Consider the following 17,439-nt stretch of genomic DNA (forward strand, 5'->3'; position numbering starts at 1 on the left):
GTGGGAATGGGAGGGAAGGGACCAGCAGAGCCCCTCCGCGGTCACGGAGCTCAGTGCCCTGACACTGCCCCGAAGCACAGCCCTGGGCAGCTCCCCCGGGATGTGCCAGCGAGCACAGGAGCGCCGGGAGGGGCTCCCCGCTCCAGCCAGCGCCAGAACAAGGTTTTGTGGTTATCCCGCGGTGAGGGGCTGTGGGCGGGATGCAGCCGCTGTGTCCAGCCCTACCCGGACCAGCAGCTCCCTGCGCCCGGCCCCCGGCCGAGGTCGGTGCGTGGCCGCGGGAGCTCCCCCGACGCTGCACCAGCTCCTCCCTGCACACGCAGAAGCTCCAGACCCCTCCCGCAGCCCCGACTCGCCCCAACCCTTCCCTTTCCCCCGGCTGAGCCCCATCAAATCCCCACCCACCCTGGGGCCACTCAGCCGCAGCACCTGTGCCATTCTCCAAACTCCCTTCTCTCCCCTGCTCTCCCCGCGGTCCGGGGCTGCTGCAGCCCGTGGCACCCAGTGGTGGTGGCCCTGCCACGCTCCCGGCCCCGCGTTGTGCTGCGTGTCCCGGGCACTGCAGTGGGCAGAGCTGAGCCCTCCCGGCGCCTCTCGCCATGCCGAGCTGCGCCCAGCACATCGTGCCACCCACAGCTGGGACGACAGAGAGGGGTGTGATCGGCTCTGTTTGGGCAGGAAATAACACTTTTTAAAAAATTACAACTAACATTTGGATGCAAAAACACCCTCAGAATTATTCTGTTTCTTCCGTCCTGCCACCATTTCCTGCCCAGGGAGCAGAGGTGATTCAAACTCTTTCCCAGGTTCCTGTTCCTCCCTCCCTGAGGGCCCAGAATCCCCCCCAGTTCAGAAAAGCCTCTCAGCTGCAGACATAGGAGATCCTTGGAACAAAATTCTCTTATTTTGCTTTTGACAACTGATACAGCTCTCATTGCTGCCCCCGTGGCTGTCATTGTCCCGGCCCTGGCCAGCGAGGTGCCACATCCCAGAGGGTGGCAGGGACAGCGAGGTGCCACAGCCGCAGCTTCCCGAGCCGCTTTGGCAGCAGCTCCTTCTCGTGGCTCTGCTCAGCATCCGAGCTGCTGATTCCTCCCCCTGCAGCGACAGCCCCGCGGGGGCAGAGCTGCTGCTCGCCATCCTCTCACTCGCGGGAGCCCCGGCAGAGCCGGTGCCGCAGGACAGGAGGGCCGGAGGGTCCCGCAGGGCTGGGGGAGCCCCGGGATGGAGCCACCACAGCCGCCCTCGAAGTCACAGAGGAAAATCGAGCTGGGCTATTTTTGCCGGTTCTGAACACTGGCACTGCTCGACGCGTTGTTTTTCCCTAGGCAGCTAAATGTGGGGATAAATGAAACGCTGGTGTCATCCTGAGCATGGGGGCAAAGGGCGTGCAGGGGAGTGGGTGCTCGGCCAGCAGGAATGGGATGTCCAGGTGTGCTGAGCTTGGAAATAGTGCCAAGAGACCTGTCTGGGAAAGGCCAGCTAGTGGTGGGGGTCACAGGAGACACCCAGAATCCCCCTGGAAAAAACTGCCCTGCAGTGTTTTCTTTAATCAATTAAAGCTGTGATGTTGTGATCAAAAATTTTGATTATCAGTGATTTGTGGGAGACAGATGGAGCAACTGCAACACGTGGCAACAGGGCTCCCTCTAATGTCAGCCACTGCCTGGCTGCAGCCCACTCCCTGCTGCCCCATTCCCTGCACCTCCCTTCCCAGTTCCCTTTATTCCCTGTGTCCCCAGTTCCCTGCTTCCCCATTCCCTGCCCCTCCAAGTCTCTGCTCCCCGTTCCTTGTCCTCCAATTCCATGCTCCCCTCATTCCCTTCATTCTGACTTCCCTGCAGCCCCAGCTCCCTGTTCTCAATTTCCCTGATCATCCAGTTCCCTGTGCGCCCAGTTCGCTGCTCCCCCATTCCCTGCATCCCCATTCCCCACTCCCCTGATTCCCTGTGCCCCCATTCCCCACACCTTCAGTTCCCTGTGTCCCCATTCCCTGCAGAGGGAGGGGCTGGGGGTCCCAGTGTGTCTCTGGATCTCAGAAGTGTTGCCACAGGAGGCTAACGGCAGCTGGGGCTGATCCAGAGCATCCCGGATTTGACAGGAATATCCCAAGCAGGCGGGATATTCACATTTTAATACACATCCTGCAGAGGGAACATGTGCTGGTGCAGAAAAGCCCCAGTACCAAATAAACTGTGGACAGTCCCACAAGTGCTCAGACACATTCAAGCCTACACAACCCCGTGGAGCCACTTTTAACCTAATAGAGGAAAAGATAATTAAGAAAGAGAACTTTCATTAGGGCAATTTCACTTTATTTTTTCCATACAGCAAGGTCAACTATAGCAGTAATAATAAAATAAGCATAAACCCAAATTGCAGCCCAGGACAGAGTACGTAACTGGAGCAACTACAAGCGAAAGTAAGTCTGTGGTTACGTAAGAGCAAACCCAAGCGCGCCCGTCCTTCCAGCAGATGAACCGGGGGCTGCACGAGTGCAACTCGTTAATTACTGATTAGTGTGAGCTCCGAGACCGGGCAGCCCGGCCCCCCGCCTGCTCCCAGCTTTGGCATACACAGGATGACCACGCTCCTGCAACGCTTTCCATGGAAAGGGAAGATCTCCCAGGTTGTTTTTCACCTGCTAAAAGAACAGGACCACTACAGCGAGAAAATAATCCCCTACCCTACAGCTACGGGTGCTGTTCCGTTTGCCTGTCCATGGTTGAACTCTGTGAATGTCAGTATTTGTTTTGAAGAATCTTTTTTTGTGAACAAGAAACGACTGAAATTGTCAGAAACTGGTTTGAATAGCATATATCTTTAATATATTTTGATACTTTAAACATGCAGTAGATTTTGAATAATGTACGGAATATCTGAGCCATGGTTCCCTGGATGGGCTGAAGTACCTGCTTTTTTTTTATTATTTTTATTTTTTTTTTATTTTTTTTTTTCATAATGATTTTCAGGCAGATTTGACCCAGTGGAGCTTCTGTCAGTCATGAGATCTTGGAAGGATGGCAGATCTTTCCAGCTGAAAAAATCCTGGCAAACTACAAGCTGTCCACATAAAGCAAAGCAACTTTTTGGAAGGGGGATGGAGTGCTAACTCTGTGCCACTTTTGCAAGCAATTTTGTTCAGCCTGTCATTTTATTTAGCCTTAACAAAACTCCTTGTAATTATAGACATTTTTATTCAAAATAAGATCTTACTATTATACAGGTTTCTCTCTTTTTTGACTATATACAGAAGTGCAAAAAGTCAACCTTCGCTCTCGACGTCCCAACTGCAGCATAATCAACCCTCAAGAGTTTGCACACACACACTAGAATTCTTGTTACGTAAACTTTGAGTATTTGGATTATCAACAAAAAGTCCCTTGATCTATTGATTATGCAGCTTATTTATAACAAGGCCTGATATTCAGGGATTTCAAAAAATATTTAAACAATATTTTAACATTTGAAATGGATACAGTAGAAAATAAATTTTATTCTAATATCTAGGAACTAGATTTTTTTTTCTCATAACTAATTACAAACAAAATAAATCATCAAAATATTACTCAATTGTCTGCCAGGATTGTTGCCATAGCAACAACTTAACTTCTTACTTAGCAATGATTATATAATTATAAGATATCCATATAAAAGATCTTTGTTCTTTAATGAAAACTAGACAAGAACTAACAATGACTGACATTCTTACATTGTCATATTAGATCAGTAAAATAGAAATCATTTAGTTAACAATAATACGAATACTCATAAGACACTACATGTAGATTCCAAACTGAGTATGTTATGAAGAAAACTACTTTTTTTTTTTTTTGTATTTTGAAAAAGTCATCAGTAAACTCTAATAAAACAAAATTCTATAAACTGAAATGGTATCAACTGGTAATAGAAAATGAAAACGAGCTAATAAATGTAAGAAATAAAAACTAAACTTTTAACACGAAAAAAATAAGTAAATTCTCTATGGTAAGTCACTACAATTACATGTGAAGTCACCTATACTTTCTTAACACGATTGAAATTACATTGGTATGGGTTTTAACCCGTAATGTAATAATCTAAGGCTTTAATAGATGTACAGTACAATCAGGAAAATCAACACATCATTCTTATCTATAAAGCATCTCTCTCAAGCATAAAAACTCGCAGTAAACTCGGAGTATGGCGAGTTCTACAACCGAACCCGCGCCTCTCCCTCCCCTGCCCACCCGGGGCCTGGCCCCAGGCAGCCCCTGGCTGAACAGAGCAAAAATATCCTTTACTGGCTGCAACATCCAAACCACAAAAAGAATTCCTTTGGATGAATCCATTCTTAAAACTTGAATGCACATCTATTTGTTTGTTTTTATTTTGTAAAGGCTTTCTAAGGCTATAAGCAGTTAATCTGAACAAAAAAATCACATATAAAACTCACCCAAGTATTAACCCACCCAATTTCTACACTAATTAACATCTCATTTGTCCTATTTTGGTTTGTCATGCATCTGCTGTCAGTGCTTCTGCGTCTTTGTTTAGAGTCGCCGCGGACGCGGGACTTGATGAATTAAAGTGAAACCCATCTCTGCAAAACATTTATAGTCCTTGTGACTTGCGACAGAGGCTATAAATAGAGCAAAAGAAGTTCCTCAAACATTTGTTACTGTGTCTCAGAAATGGCTTTTCCCTTTCGCAGCTCATGTTATACAGTAAATATGCATAAATATGACATACAACGCCTTGGAGAGTTTATAGATAATATTGTCCGTAAGGGTTATGCACAGCTGGAGCATCTCTCTGGTGCTGCCCACTGGCTGTGAGGAGCAATTGGCCATTTCTGAGACAGCTTTGGTTTGAAACAGAATGGTGCCCTTTGACTGATCAGTACTCATCAAGTCAGTGAAAACGTGGTTCTGAAAATAACACTGTGGAAATAATACTCTGATGGATGTACAGTCTATGGCACTTCATGAGAATCCTTAACAACATGGTACTTAAAGCCATTGATGTGCTTTAAAATATACACAGTTGTGGTTTTGCTTGGCACATTCATCTCTGTCAGATTCCTCTCTTCTCATTTCTTACAATCTATTACATTAAAAATATTACTCTTAAACAAAAAATTACTGTGCATGCACGCTCTCATCTATAATGGCAATTTTAAATACAAGGTGCACCTTTGTTATTTGTAAACCTTGAAAGAAATAAACTTACTTTAAAAAATTATATCTTGGTCTACAGACGTACCAATACATAATAGATTTCTGGTTACAGCATCGTCGGCCTTTCCGGGGTGACGTCCGTGATTGTGGGGAGCAGGCCCCGGATGCATCTTCCCCCAGGCACTGCGTGCCGGGAAAGGCAGACGATGCTGCAGGTTTAGACAATAAGATCACCTCAGCACAAATATCAATTCAATGTACAAAGTATATAGGCAACAGTGTGCAGTGGAGTCCCACGGTCTCGCTTCATCTCGTTAACATGCAATGTGTGATGTCACTGCTGAGGGGTTCCCAGTGCTGCTGGACAGTATTTACATACACTATGGCTAATGAGCTCGGCCTCTTCCCACCCAAATCCGGCCTCTTCGCCTCGGATCCCATCTGGGAAGGGAAGGGAAGAGCACAAAGTGTTCTCGGCACAGCCAGGACTTGGTGTCAGACCACAGCAGCCCCAGTTTTATATGGCACAGGGGGCTGTGTCCCCGCAGGAACCTGCCGGCAGCAGGAGCATCCCATCCCATCCCATCCCATCCCATCCCATCCCATCCCATCCCATCCCATCCCATGCCGTCCCACCCTCAGCAATCCACTCTCCCTGCGTCACTCCAGCAGTTTAACAACATTTATGCTCAGCTGAAAGGAGCAGCTCTGATTGCAAACCCACTGTGGCCAAAGGGTCAATCCCCACCCTCAGAAAAAATTCCATTATGGCCAAGGCATTCCATAAAAACTTGGCAGAAGTGGGGCACAGGAGAGAGGAAGGTAACACAAATGAAGAGCTGTCCTGGGGTGGGATGGCTGCGGGGGGGGATCTCACAACAACAGGAGAATTATGAATTTCCAAACCCAGGAAATGCTGGGGTTCCAAATTTTGGGATTTAAAAGCCGTTCTTTCTGAAGAGAACTTGATGGAATCATCTTCCCCCTCTATCTGCCCCTCAACTCAGGTCACTGCTGGGGCCACTATAGACAGAACACAACCTCTGTGAACCCTGGTTTTGCTGGGTGGGCATGTACCAAACTAACACATGATGTGGCCACTGTTACCCGTGGGATCTCTCCTCAGAGAGGAATGGCCCCTCAGGGGGGTCAGAGCCTCTGCCCCTGTAGCTTACTGGTTTTCTTAGAAAGTAAAAACATTCTGCCCCTTACAGCAACAAATTACACACATAAGAGTAAGAAAAAATACAGCAACAACACATTGGGAACTTACTGTTTGATGACCAAATGTCTACATCTGTGTAACATACTTGTGGCTAGTCAGATGTTCGGCAGATATTATGGGTATCTACAGGTAAGAAATATAAACAATGAGTAACACGTGCAGTGAGCCCACCCAGAGACACAGCATTTGCTAGAGAGTATCAGTCTGGGAGAATCAGCTGTGAGTTGGTGGATTTTACATTATAACTATAAGTTAAAGTCGACTGAAGTGCTACAATAGCAACTTAGAACTGGAAAACATTGGGTTAAGTACTACCGGACAAATATAAATAAGTATTATTGGTTGTTCAGGAAATAGGAGAAGTTAACACCTACAAGACATGCAGTGCAGTAATTGAAAATAGCCCTTTTTGTTGGCCTACACAAAATCCTGTGTTTTCAGTGTCTCAGATGATGAATTCTACAGGGGCCTCATTTCAGTGTGATTTTGTCAAGTGTTCACTGCTGTCACTGTCCGGGGTTTTGAATGCCAAACCTACAATGCCCTGAGCTTGATTTTCATGGCTGGTGAAAATCCCTGTTTGAGAAGAGCTCTTGCCCTTCCCACAGTGGCTGCAGCACCACGCGGAGCAGCCAGCAAGCAAAGCCTCCCCAAGCAGGGAAACAATTCCCAAAATGCTCGGCTGCACAAACAGGACTGAGCACATGGCTCCCCTCAAGTGCCCATCAGCTCAGTTTCCCGTTTAAAAAGCCAGGATCACACTGGGAGCCAATTTCCAGCAGTGCCCCTAACAGGTGATACTGCACCCTGGCCATGGGTGGCAGAGGCACCGCAACCCTGCAGCGCCCGGGGGGGAGCAGCCGTGCCCAGGCACAGGGAATTGTGCTGAGGCCTAGGACACAAAATGGATTTGCACGATCCCAAACATCTGTGGCACTTGGAAAGACCCTTTTTCCTGATGGGCACCAAGGCTGGCCTGTGAATCTGCCCAGCAAAGAGAATGGGGAGTTTCTTCTCAACTAACTCATTGGCAGGTCCTGCAGTTGTTTTTCCACCCGTGTGCCCTCTCCTTCCCTGGCAGCTCACACATCACAGCATCGCCAACTCCACAGAAATGGGCTTGGAGCAGAATGAAGCTTCTCATACCATGTTTTCCTACTGCTGCAGGACAGGCTGCGGCACCCGACTGGAGCAGCATCAGGGATAGTGCTGTCGAACAGACCAGGGACCTTCAGCACCGATGCAGGAAGATGAAGGGCCAGATCTTTAGCCTTTGGCATGCAGGCACATGGCATCAGGTGGCATTAAATACCTTCAGCATTGCTCACATGGTATATACATATATGGGTATATATGTATATATGGAGGTTTGGCTGCAGAACTGCACTAAGTGTTATGAGGCTCTGGGGAGGAAAGGCATGAAATGACCAGATTCTACAGCAGAAAGTTTTCCCTGTGATCTATCTGGGAAGTGCATGGTTACTAACAGAGATGATTTAAAAAGAATGACTTTTTCTTTGGCTTGTCTTGTTCTCACAACCCCCAAGACATGCACAGGATACAGAGACACTGGAAGTAACTGGTGCAATAAATTGCAGTATTAAGAGACTTTGGGCATACAGGAGGTTGCTTGCTGAGGTGGCACATACGCAGAGGTAGCCCCACCTATGAATTAGCTTTTCAAAACACCATTTCTTAGGCCAAGTTTAAAGCCCTGAGTGGCCTGTTCATTCAGCAAACATTTCTCATGAGAAGAATGTGCTACCTGCTGAGCAGACTAACCTGGGTTGTTTTCGGAATTCTACAATATCCAGGTCCCTTTGGAGGCTCGGGGTGTGCACGCCTAGCTGTCACTGCAATGGTGTCATTTGGGAATTGTCTTTTTCAGAGATGAGGAAGCAGACAGGTTAACGAGGGGTGTACAGCTGGGGCAGCACAAAATGGTAGTGCTCGACAGGTAAAGGTGCAAAGGCTCGAAGCCAAAGGCCCTGGGGCTGGCTCTGCAGCACTGGGTGTCCTGAGGCCGCAGGAGCTGGCACCACCCTTCCCACGCACAGAGGGGCACGGGCTCAGGGCCTGAGGAGCCACCTGCCCTGAGCCAGGAGCCGAGTGCCTCAGGTAAGCCTGCCTGAACACTGACATTTACCTGCACAGCTCGTCCCACACACAGGACCACAGCTGCACAGCGCTGAGGAGAACCTGGAGTTCCCTTTTCTACGGGACACACGTGTGATCCCACCGAAGCAAGACCTGCATATCAGACCAGAACTGACGGCTTCATGGCATGGGCAACTAACTGCCCAGTAAATCTCAAAAAATAATTTGCTTTTAAAAGAGGAACAGAAGGCTCTTTAAAACGTTTTTATTGTTGCACTTTCAGCCAGGTGTTGTACAGAAGTCTGCCCTTCTGACAGCATCCTGTGCTCAGGTGCAGCTCCAGCAGCTCCTCTGGCTCAGGGACTCATCTTTAGAGCATTGGTTCTGGCTTTCCTGGGAGGACTTCTAATCACTTACGTGGTAAAGCATTACTCTCATATTCCTGAAATACATCCAAACACGGCAATGACTGCAGTGGGTATTGAGAAATAAACCCAGACTCTAATGGGAATTTTCTTAACTGAGCTCTGTTCAAAGCAATGGGCCATTCCAAAAAGAGAATCACAAGGCTGGAACAAAGGCTTCAAGAAAGTTTCTGTGTGGCCCATGCTCACGGGGTTTTGTTTTACGCTTGGAAGAGGAGAGTCAGAACATGTTTGGACTGCAAAACTCAGACTGTAAGAACCTGCAACCGCTCTGCACAAAGACTCCCCTGGCTTTGCCTGAGTTCTGCAATGAAAGGAGCTGTTGGCTCCACAGAAATGGAAATAAATCATGGGCTTGTGTATTATCCCTTGCTCTTTGCATCCCTGAGAGCAGAAATAAGCAGCATGGCCCATAAATGTTAAGACTGAGTCAGAAACTCTATTGTCAATTATTTTTAGCATCAGAAATGGAACTGCAGCACCTTTGGAGCATGGCTAAGGGCTGATTAAGCTGTGCTGCAGCTCTTTGAGAGAATGTGTAGGCCAACAAGAGGTCAGATCCAAACCCCCATGCTCATTAAAGCACCAATTTCGAGTTGTCTGTAAGGAACAAAGCTGTAAATTAGCAAACCTGGTTGGCTGTGGCTGTTGCAGCGAAGGGAACACTTGTGGCAGATGTTGTTGCTGCAGACACAGTGGCTGGCGTAGCACCGTGCACCATGGGAACTTTCGGAAGGAAAATCAAATAAGCAAACATACAGAAGAGTGTAGCAGTATGGGACCAGAGCGACACGTGGGAGGGTCATTGAGCGTGGTTTACCACAGCGAGAAGCCCGAAACATCATTGCCAGAGCGTGACATGCAACCACAGTGCAAAGCAGGACAACATTCCGGGCAGGAGGGGAGGGAGATGAAAGAGAAAAAAAAATGGGAAAATGCTTGTTACCATCAAATCAAGAAAATCGACACAAACAAGCTTAACCATTTCAATATGAAAAACAACAGGAGAGTTTTTTCAATGCCCTTATATTTACAAATTTTTGTCTTTTAAAAATTCAACCCAAATATTTACTGCTAACAGAAATTAATCTTGTAGAAGGACAGAATACAGCTACATGGCTATGGTAAGATACAGTCTTTAGTTAACACAAGATAGTTTCTAAACACTGGAACTCATAGTCCAGTCAAAATCCACCAAGGAACAATGTGCAATTAAAAACTGCTGTACAAAATTAACATCTACGTGTCCATGTCAATTAAATAAAACAATCACATTTAATTGACAGGTGTTAGTGCAGGAGGCTCGGGGAGACGGACTGGCACGAGGGCTGTACGTTAAATCTAGCAGTGGATTTTGAGGGTCTGTGAGCTGCACCACAGGTTTAAGATAATCAAGAAACAAAGCTGGCACCTACCAACACTTGTAGCGGGTGTCATGCACAATATTGAGCCTGCTCATCATGCATTGCAACAGGAAGGTGGATTTGGAAAGGGAAAAGAATTAAAACAACCCATCACACGCGTAATTATAAATTTCATTTGAACAAAGAAGAAAAATTGTTATTATGGGCACAGTAGCATGTAACTGTCAGCACAATCAAACCATACAATAGCACAGTGATCCGTTAGAACGAGGCCTCGGGGACAGGGCAGCGGACGGAGCTGTGTTGGGACTGTGCTGGCCCCAGAGCATGGCCACGAAAACCTTCCTCAGCTTTAACTCAGAACTCCCTAAACCTTTTTCCCTTCTGACACAAGCCTTGTCGTGGTCCTTTCCCTGCTCTTCTCAGATCAAAACCCCTGCCTAGTGCCTGCGGTTCCCGGTGCGAGGCCAGTGGGACCAGGCCCGGCTGTTCCTGTCCCTGTCCCTGTGCCCACTCAGGAAGTGCTGCGCACAGCTGGACCCATCCAGGCAGACGGATGGCAGAGGTGATAGAGCCTCTCCCTCTCCCTCTCCCTCTCCTCTCCTCGGGCAGTGATCCCGACTGTCCCCTGCTCTGGCCACTTCACACGTGACTCAGAGCAGTGGCTGAATGGTCACCGTGCCCTGTGCAGCTCATGGTGACACCTCAGAGCACCTGTTCAGCCTTTTGTTCTACACTGCAGGATGTATTTTAAGATGCTGGTGCCTAGGTTCACAGCTGCAACTCCCTTCAGACTACACAAGAAAGCACCTGGAGAGTTCTGCCCTGCAACCAGTGCCAGGAGCAGGAAGGTGTTTTTAGGATCATTCTGGTATCATTTTTAAGCATCACCAAGTTGGCAATTCTCTCTACGTTACACAGCAAAATGCCTTCCACCAGAGTGATCTCACTATCTTCTATTTTTACTTCCAAGATGATAAATATATACTGATCTTCCAGAATATCAATTTTAAATAAATTATCTACTTTTTAATTTAACAAATAACAGTAACACTGTTCATGATGGTTGACACAGCAGAAACTGAAATAAACTCTGAAATCTGGGAATAAGGTTGCAATCGAAATGGAAACATCCTAGCAGGCTGCCAGAGGCAGCCAGGCAATGCTGCCTCCGTGACATCCCGTAACTGTAATGGGGACAGGAAATGGCTCCAGCCGGTGCCAAGCGCTGGAGGGGATGCACACCCTCAGAGCATTTAACTATGCAGGGAAGAAGTCGGTCAGTTTAATTACTGCTGGGGCCAAGGTTATTCTCTGTCACTGCTGTATCTGTAAGGCAACAAAGGCAAGGGCATCATCATGTTTCCTAATTAATCCTCTATTTCTGTGTCATAGAAGAGACTGAGAATGTTCGCAAAGAAAGGATAAAGGAAGGGCACCTCTCCTGACCTCCCCAGGCACAAGTCATGGCTGAAGCCAATGGGATCACTTGCAAGATTAAAAAACGGAGCAGAATTTGGCTAGAAACTACAAACAGTAAGCAAAACAGCTTTCTCAGTCCCTCTTACGGGCTCTCAGTGGCATTAATGGGGGTGCAGAGAAGAAGCCCTGAGCTGTGCCTCTGCAGCAGTGCCCTGGTCACGCAGCTGTACACCTCTACGAGAGCTGCAATGGTACATCGCTCCCCGCACAACTGTATCTGCATCCTACACATGAGCTGGGTATTTATAACAACTCTGAAATATCCCTGTAAAGCTTTTCAATTAAAAGCTCCAAATTTCAGTCTGAATTATCTTCATTAACATTATGACCAGTGCACACAGTTTTTGAAAAGGAACTGAAGCAAATGAACATGAGGCAGAAAGTAGAACACTTGCTGGGGTGGCATAATGCCCAAACACAGACATGCTATATGACCCTCTTACCAGTAATAAAAATAATTCTTGCTATGATCTTAATATTCAGCTTGACTTCAGAAGCTTTGACTGACTAATGAGAACACATGAATAATGAATGTGCACTTTCAATGTTCCCTGGCTGTTCGGCACAAAGCAGAATTTTAATTTGAGGATGTTCTGACTTAAATGACCATAACTTCACAACCAGATTATTTCTGTGGTGCAATAAAGCTATTTTTATAAATATTCTATGTTTACTGTTGTTTTAATTATTTTTTTCTCTTTTCTCCCTTGTATTATTCCCCTCAGTCTATTTCTTCTGCCCAATCTACTAAAGCCTAATTAAAAACAACATTCCAGACAGCACAAGCACTCCCATGGAGGTGAGCAGTGGTGTGTGACCTTTCCCTCCCCAATGTTTTGGGGGAGAGCAGTGGTTTTGCACAGGCCCAGCAGCCCCAGAGAGGAAAGTGCTTTAGGAAAACCTCTGGGCACTGAGTCCCAGCCAGGAAACAAGGGAGTCTCTGGTGCTGAAGCTGCAGTAATTGAACAAATAAATATGCAACGGGTTAATACGATGCAGAGGTAGCTGCAGCCTTTCCATGCTGGCTACGGGGTTCAGCTGCCAGCTGCAATCCTGCCCCTTGCAGCTGCATCACGACATCAGCTCCTGGGAGCATCCTGCCAACCTGACCCTTTCCTCTGGAGGATATCGCTTCTCAAAGACACTCTGGTCACCTGGGAGACACCCCTGGGGCAGAACAGCTGCACCCGCACACCGAGGAGACAGGGAGCTGAGGCCCAGCATGGTCACAGGCCCTGGGGCAGGATGTCACTCAGCTGCCCACAGGAGCACTCTCCAGCCAGCTCCCAGTCGCTGCAGGACATGGAGCAGGTAAAGGTCCAAGGACCGGAGCTCTGTGCGTTCGCAGCGGGAGGTTCACCGCGTCTGCCGAGCTGTCCCGAGCTGGCAGCCAGGACCCAGGGACCAAACCGAGCTGGGAACACCACCAAGGCATGCAGAGCCTCCTGACTCGCCTGACTAACTCCCCTCATTCCAACAGCACAAATGGTCCTGGTTCTTTCTTGCGACACCCCTAAATTCCCCTCTCAGTCTGGGGACAGCTCCCAGCAGCCAAGGTTTCGGGGACACCTCAAGAGGGGAGCTGTGCAGAGAGGGAGCTCTAGCTGAGAGAGGTGATACGAGTGTCTGAAGAACATTTAATCACTTAAGGCATGCTGGAGTGCAGTGTCCACTCCCAGGCATGGATGATCCCTGGATGTGCTTCACATCCCTGGCACACAGCCAGCCAGAACAATGCCTGACAATTCAAAAGAGGTATCTTGAGGTTTCTGGAATATCAGTGGGAGAACATGAGAAGTGAAGTGCCCTGCAGAGAGGAGGGTCCTGCACAGATCCCCCACAGGGAACCAACCCTGGGCACACCCACCCTGTGCAGGTTCTGCAGGCGTCCTGCCCTCCAACCGTCCTGCATACCCTGCCTGGAGCAACTAGGAACACAAATGAGCACTTACACCTTGGGTGTCTGAACCTGAAAAACATCACTTTAATTCAGATCCCATTGAGCTGACCTGCCCCTGCTCCGTGGCCGTGGAGCTGGAGGCACCCACGCTCAGTGCTCTCCGTTGCTTCGTAGGGACAGATGGAGAAACTCTATTTCCAGGTGACTGTGCCCAAACAGGAACTGATCCCAGTTCATCTGAAGTGGGAAAAACTAAAAAGGGCACAGTGGCAAAGACATTTTTCAAACTGTTTGGAAAGTACTGGATTACTGGAAAGCTCAAACTGCCGCTATCTGAAAAACATAAAGAGAGAATTTATAATAGCTCATGCTAAAAACTCCCTTACTTTTCTTGTGCAATATATACTAAACTTGAGTGGTCAGGAAAGGTCTAATGAAACCTCAAGAACCACTGCCAAGCTCCTGGAGGTTTCAGTGTGGATCTGCTGGAGGAAGAGCTGAGGTAAGGTGTGTGGAAGAGCCAATGAGAAAGACCCCAGTCAATGATGAGGTGCAAATGGGGTCTGGCATACATAAACCACAACCCCAGCTCCTGAGTTTGAAGGGGGAGCTCAAAGGTAGCTCCAGCACTTCCAGAAACCACCCAGCCCCTTGCTGCTTTCATGAAAGCTGGAAAGTTGCAGTTCATGGACTCCACTGGTTCTGCTGTGCCAAAAGAGATCTGTGAATTGTTTAACATTCACAGGAAGGACTCTGAGTCTTTCTGGATGGGGCTCTGAGCAATCTGATTTATTGGAAGATGTTCCCCCGTGGCAGGGGGTTTGGAATGAGGTGGTCTTTAAGGTCCTTCCCAACCCAAACCATTCTGTGGTTCCATAAGTCCATGATCACATATGCATTTTTATATGGATTTTAATATGTGGGCTAGAGATCTGACCTACAGCTTACTCAACCCATCTTGCTATTGTCTCCAGCAAGCTTTGTAACATTTACTGATACATTTCACTGGCTGCAATGCATTTTTGCATTATTAAAATGCACTAGATCATGAAACTGATTTTTGTGACATTTAAAGTACACAGGTAGGTTGTATGCCAGATCAAGACAGAACAGTAAAGGGCATTATACTGAATTCCTGGGAACATACTTGCCAAAAATGTTTAGGATAAAATCCTTTAAATTTTTGGGCAAAGACTGATGAGCCATATTTCTTCCCCTTCCCAGTCGGCATGATGAAGGGCTGTCCTCACAGACTCTTTCCCATTTTTGTACAGATCTATCAGCTGGGCTCTGCACACCTCCTGGAATGCTGGTGCTGCTTTAGTGTGGGTTCAGGTGTAACAAACAACCTCAGCTGTGTAATTAAGGGCAGAAGCTCCCGGGACATACTAGATATCATTTCTCATGCAGTGCCATCGGCAGAACCAAAGCATATATTCCAACTTTATGTCCCATCACTAGTCCTCCGAAGGGATTTCTGCTTGGTACATAGAACAGGCATCAACTCTTCAGCAATTACACCAGGACAAGTGTAGAGCTGATCACTCTTGGCTGAGAACAAGCACTTGGCTTTACTCAGTCCAAGACCAGCCCTGAGACATCAGTGGTAGAGGCCCAAACTGTGACTTCTTGTGTAGGTTTGTGATTCTCCACCTGTGACACTGCCTGTGCCTCCTGGGATCACTGCACCTTGTTGAAATCAACCCCTTTGTGTGTGTGACTCGGAGCCACCACTGCCAAGGCCAAGGGGTCTTACAGAGAAACAAGCACAACAGCTTAGGGATGAGGAAGGAAGAGCAGTTAATCCAGGGAAAGAGGAAGACAGAGGAGATTTAAAATTCTGATTTAGGGTGACAGAGCATGATGCTGATTTTGTGTTAGACTGGAAAACACCCACCCAGCTTCCGCAAGGAGCAGAGAGAAGGCAGCGTTCCCACAGCCAGCCCCTCCTCTGCCCACGGGCATGGGGCACTGCTGTGCCCTGGGCCGGAGGGGCTGCCTGTGTGGCACCAGCGGCCTCCAGCACACACCGCGTTTGCCACCAGCAACAAACAGCTGTTTCCTGATGTGCTTTTTCCAGAACTCCCCCTTCTCCCTCCCCTGAAAAGGCACCAGTGAAGCACTTACCTGGTGGGAGAAAGGCTGTATGCTGCTGTAACTGCATGTTGGCAAGAGCTTGCTGGTATTGGAAGATACCAGTGTTAAAGACTGCGGTGGCACCATTGGTTTTTTCAAGCGCAGGCCTCTTTGGTAAGGGGGGAAGTACAGCTTGAGGAATTCCCTGAATGGTGGATGGGTATAAAAATAAAGTCCAGTAACAAAAAGAAAAAAAAAAAAGGGGTGGGGTGGGGTGTGGAGTAGGATGGGAGGGAGGGAGGGGAAAAAGGGAGGAGAAAAGGAGAGAGAAAAAGGAAAAAAAGAAAAATCAGTAGAAGGCAAAATAACCAGGCAGCACCATGTTTTTCCATGAGCAAGCAAGCGGCATAGCACACTGAACTACCAAATAAAAGGCGAGGGAACAGCTTTCCAGGGAGCACTATTTGCCTACCATTACAGCGGCACAGGGACCGGCGGGACAGCCGCTATGGGCACCGGCATCAGTACCACGCTACGGGAAAGCTTCGGGCTGGGTCAGGAGCGAGGCCATTGGGGAAGCAGCACTGCTAGCTCCATGAGGATCACACGTAGAAGCCATGTTAATAGTCACCGTCCGGAGCGGATGGCGGGGCCGTGGTGACACCCCAGTCCCTGGGCCCCAGCGCTGCCCGGGCATGCAGAGCGCGCGCCGCATGCTGGCCCCGGCCGCCTCCGCGCCACGAAGCCATGCCAACGCCCCTGCGCCGGCACCCGGGAGGGACGGGAGGGGATGGGGACAGGAGGGGACGGGACGGGAAGGGGCCGGCGGGCGCGGGGGCGGCGGGGGCTGCAGGGAGGGCGCCCAGCCTGGCCTGGCCGCCCACACGCCCTTTGCCGGGGACGTGGGGAGGGAAACCGGGATGTTCCATTTCTACACATTAACCCCAAACTCGATTCTACGATACAGCTACATGCCAAGCTAAAAGGTGAAAGGTCATAGTACCAGGTCAAAGGTTGCCTCGAGGGGTCGCTTCAGTGATTTGACAGCCGACTGAGTCTTAATTAGCAGGCAGCGAGCACATGATGGCAATGGCCAGTGGGGTCAAGCGCATTAACATAAACAGCAAGCAGAGGTGCGTCATGGGGGCAGCAGTGCATTTGGGGAGGTGAGAAAAAACAAATAAAAACAAATCACCGGATGCCGTGTACAACGGTAACAAGACTAGGCATGCATGGGGGGCCGACGGGCAGGGCAGCGGGGCAGCAGGGGGGGCCCACGGCCGCCCCCACCCTGGCCCCCACCGGGCAGGGCACGGGGCTCACAGCCGCGCAGAACCGGCAAAGGGGCTCCCACCACCGGCCACCGGCTCCCTGCCCATGTCGGACCCCGCCGGGAGCCCGTGGCCACCGCCTCGCCCTGCCGGCCCTGCCTCCCCCGCTGTGCTCTGCTTCCCACACCCACGGGCTCAGCACAGGCGGGACCCTCTGCCACCACAGCCCCCCGGTGCTGCCCTCGCCTTGCCAGCAAACCAGCTCCTCAGTGGACCCAGATGTGGCTGCTACAGCTACGGGCCTGCACTAGCGCGCGGGAGAGCCACCGCCAGCCCGCGGGGACACAGGATGGGGACAGCAGTAACACGGTCAGATCCACTTCAAACTACACCTCTACAGACATGGACTTACAGAAACTAAATATGGATTTATCTATCTG

General features: G+C 48.9%; 1 protein-coding gene across 13 annotated transcripts in view; it reads right to left on the reverse strand.

Annotated features, from left to right (window-relative positions):
• Positions 1-2,297: 2,297 nt before the first annotated feature.
• MBNL1 (muscleblind like splicing regulator 1) overlaps positions 2,298-17,439 on the reverse strand; it is an 80,675-nt gene continuing 65,533 nt past the window's right edge. For 7 of the 13 annotated variants that reach the window (XM_032118917.1, XM_032118906.1, XM_032118916.1 and 4 more), the window contains 6 exons: positions 16,732-16,785; positions 15,780-15,933; positions 10,322-10,357; positions 9,538-9,632; positions 6,433-6,507; positions 2,298-5,600 (listed from right to left, as the gene is read on the reverse strand). In XM_032118917.1, coding sequence (XP_031974808.1) covers positions 6,451-6,507; positions 9,538-9,632; positions 10,322-10,357; positions 15,780-15,933; positions 16,732-16,785 — 396 coding nt within the window. In that variant the 3' untranslated portion in view covers positions 2,298-5,600; positions 6,433-6,450. Of the gene's footprint in view, positions 5,601-6,432; positions 6,508-8,730; positions 8,924-9,537; positions 9,633-10,321; positions 10,358-15,779; positions 15,934-16,731; positions 16,786-17,439 lie in introns of those variants that run through there. The other 6 variants (XM_032118908.1, XM_032118910.1, XM_032118907.1 and 3 more) reach the window with 6 other exon arrangements.

Source organism: Corvus moneduloides, chromosome 10, assembly GCF_009650955.1.
Source record: "Corvus moneduloides isolate bCorMon1 chromosome 10, bCorMon1.pri, whole genome shotgun sequence".
NCBI lineage: Eukaryota > Metazoa > Chordata > Aves > Passeriformes > Corvidae > Corvus > Corvus moneduloides.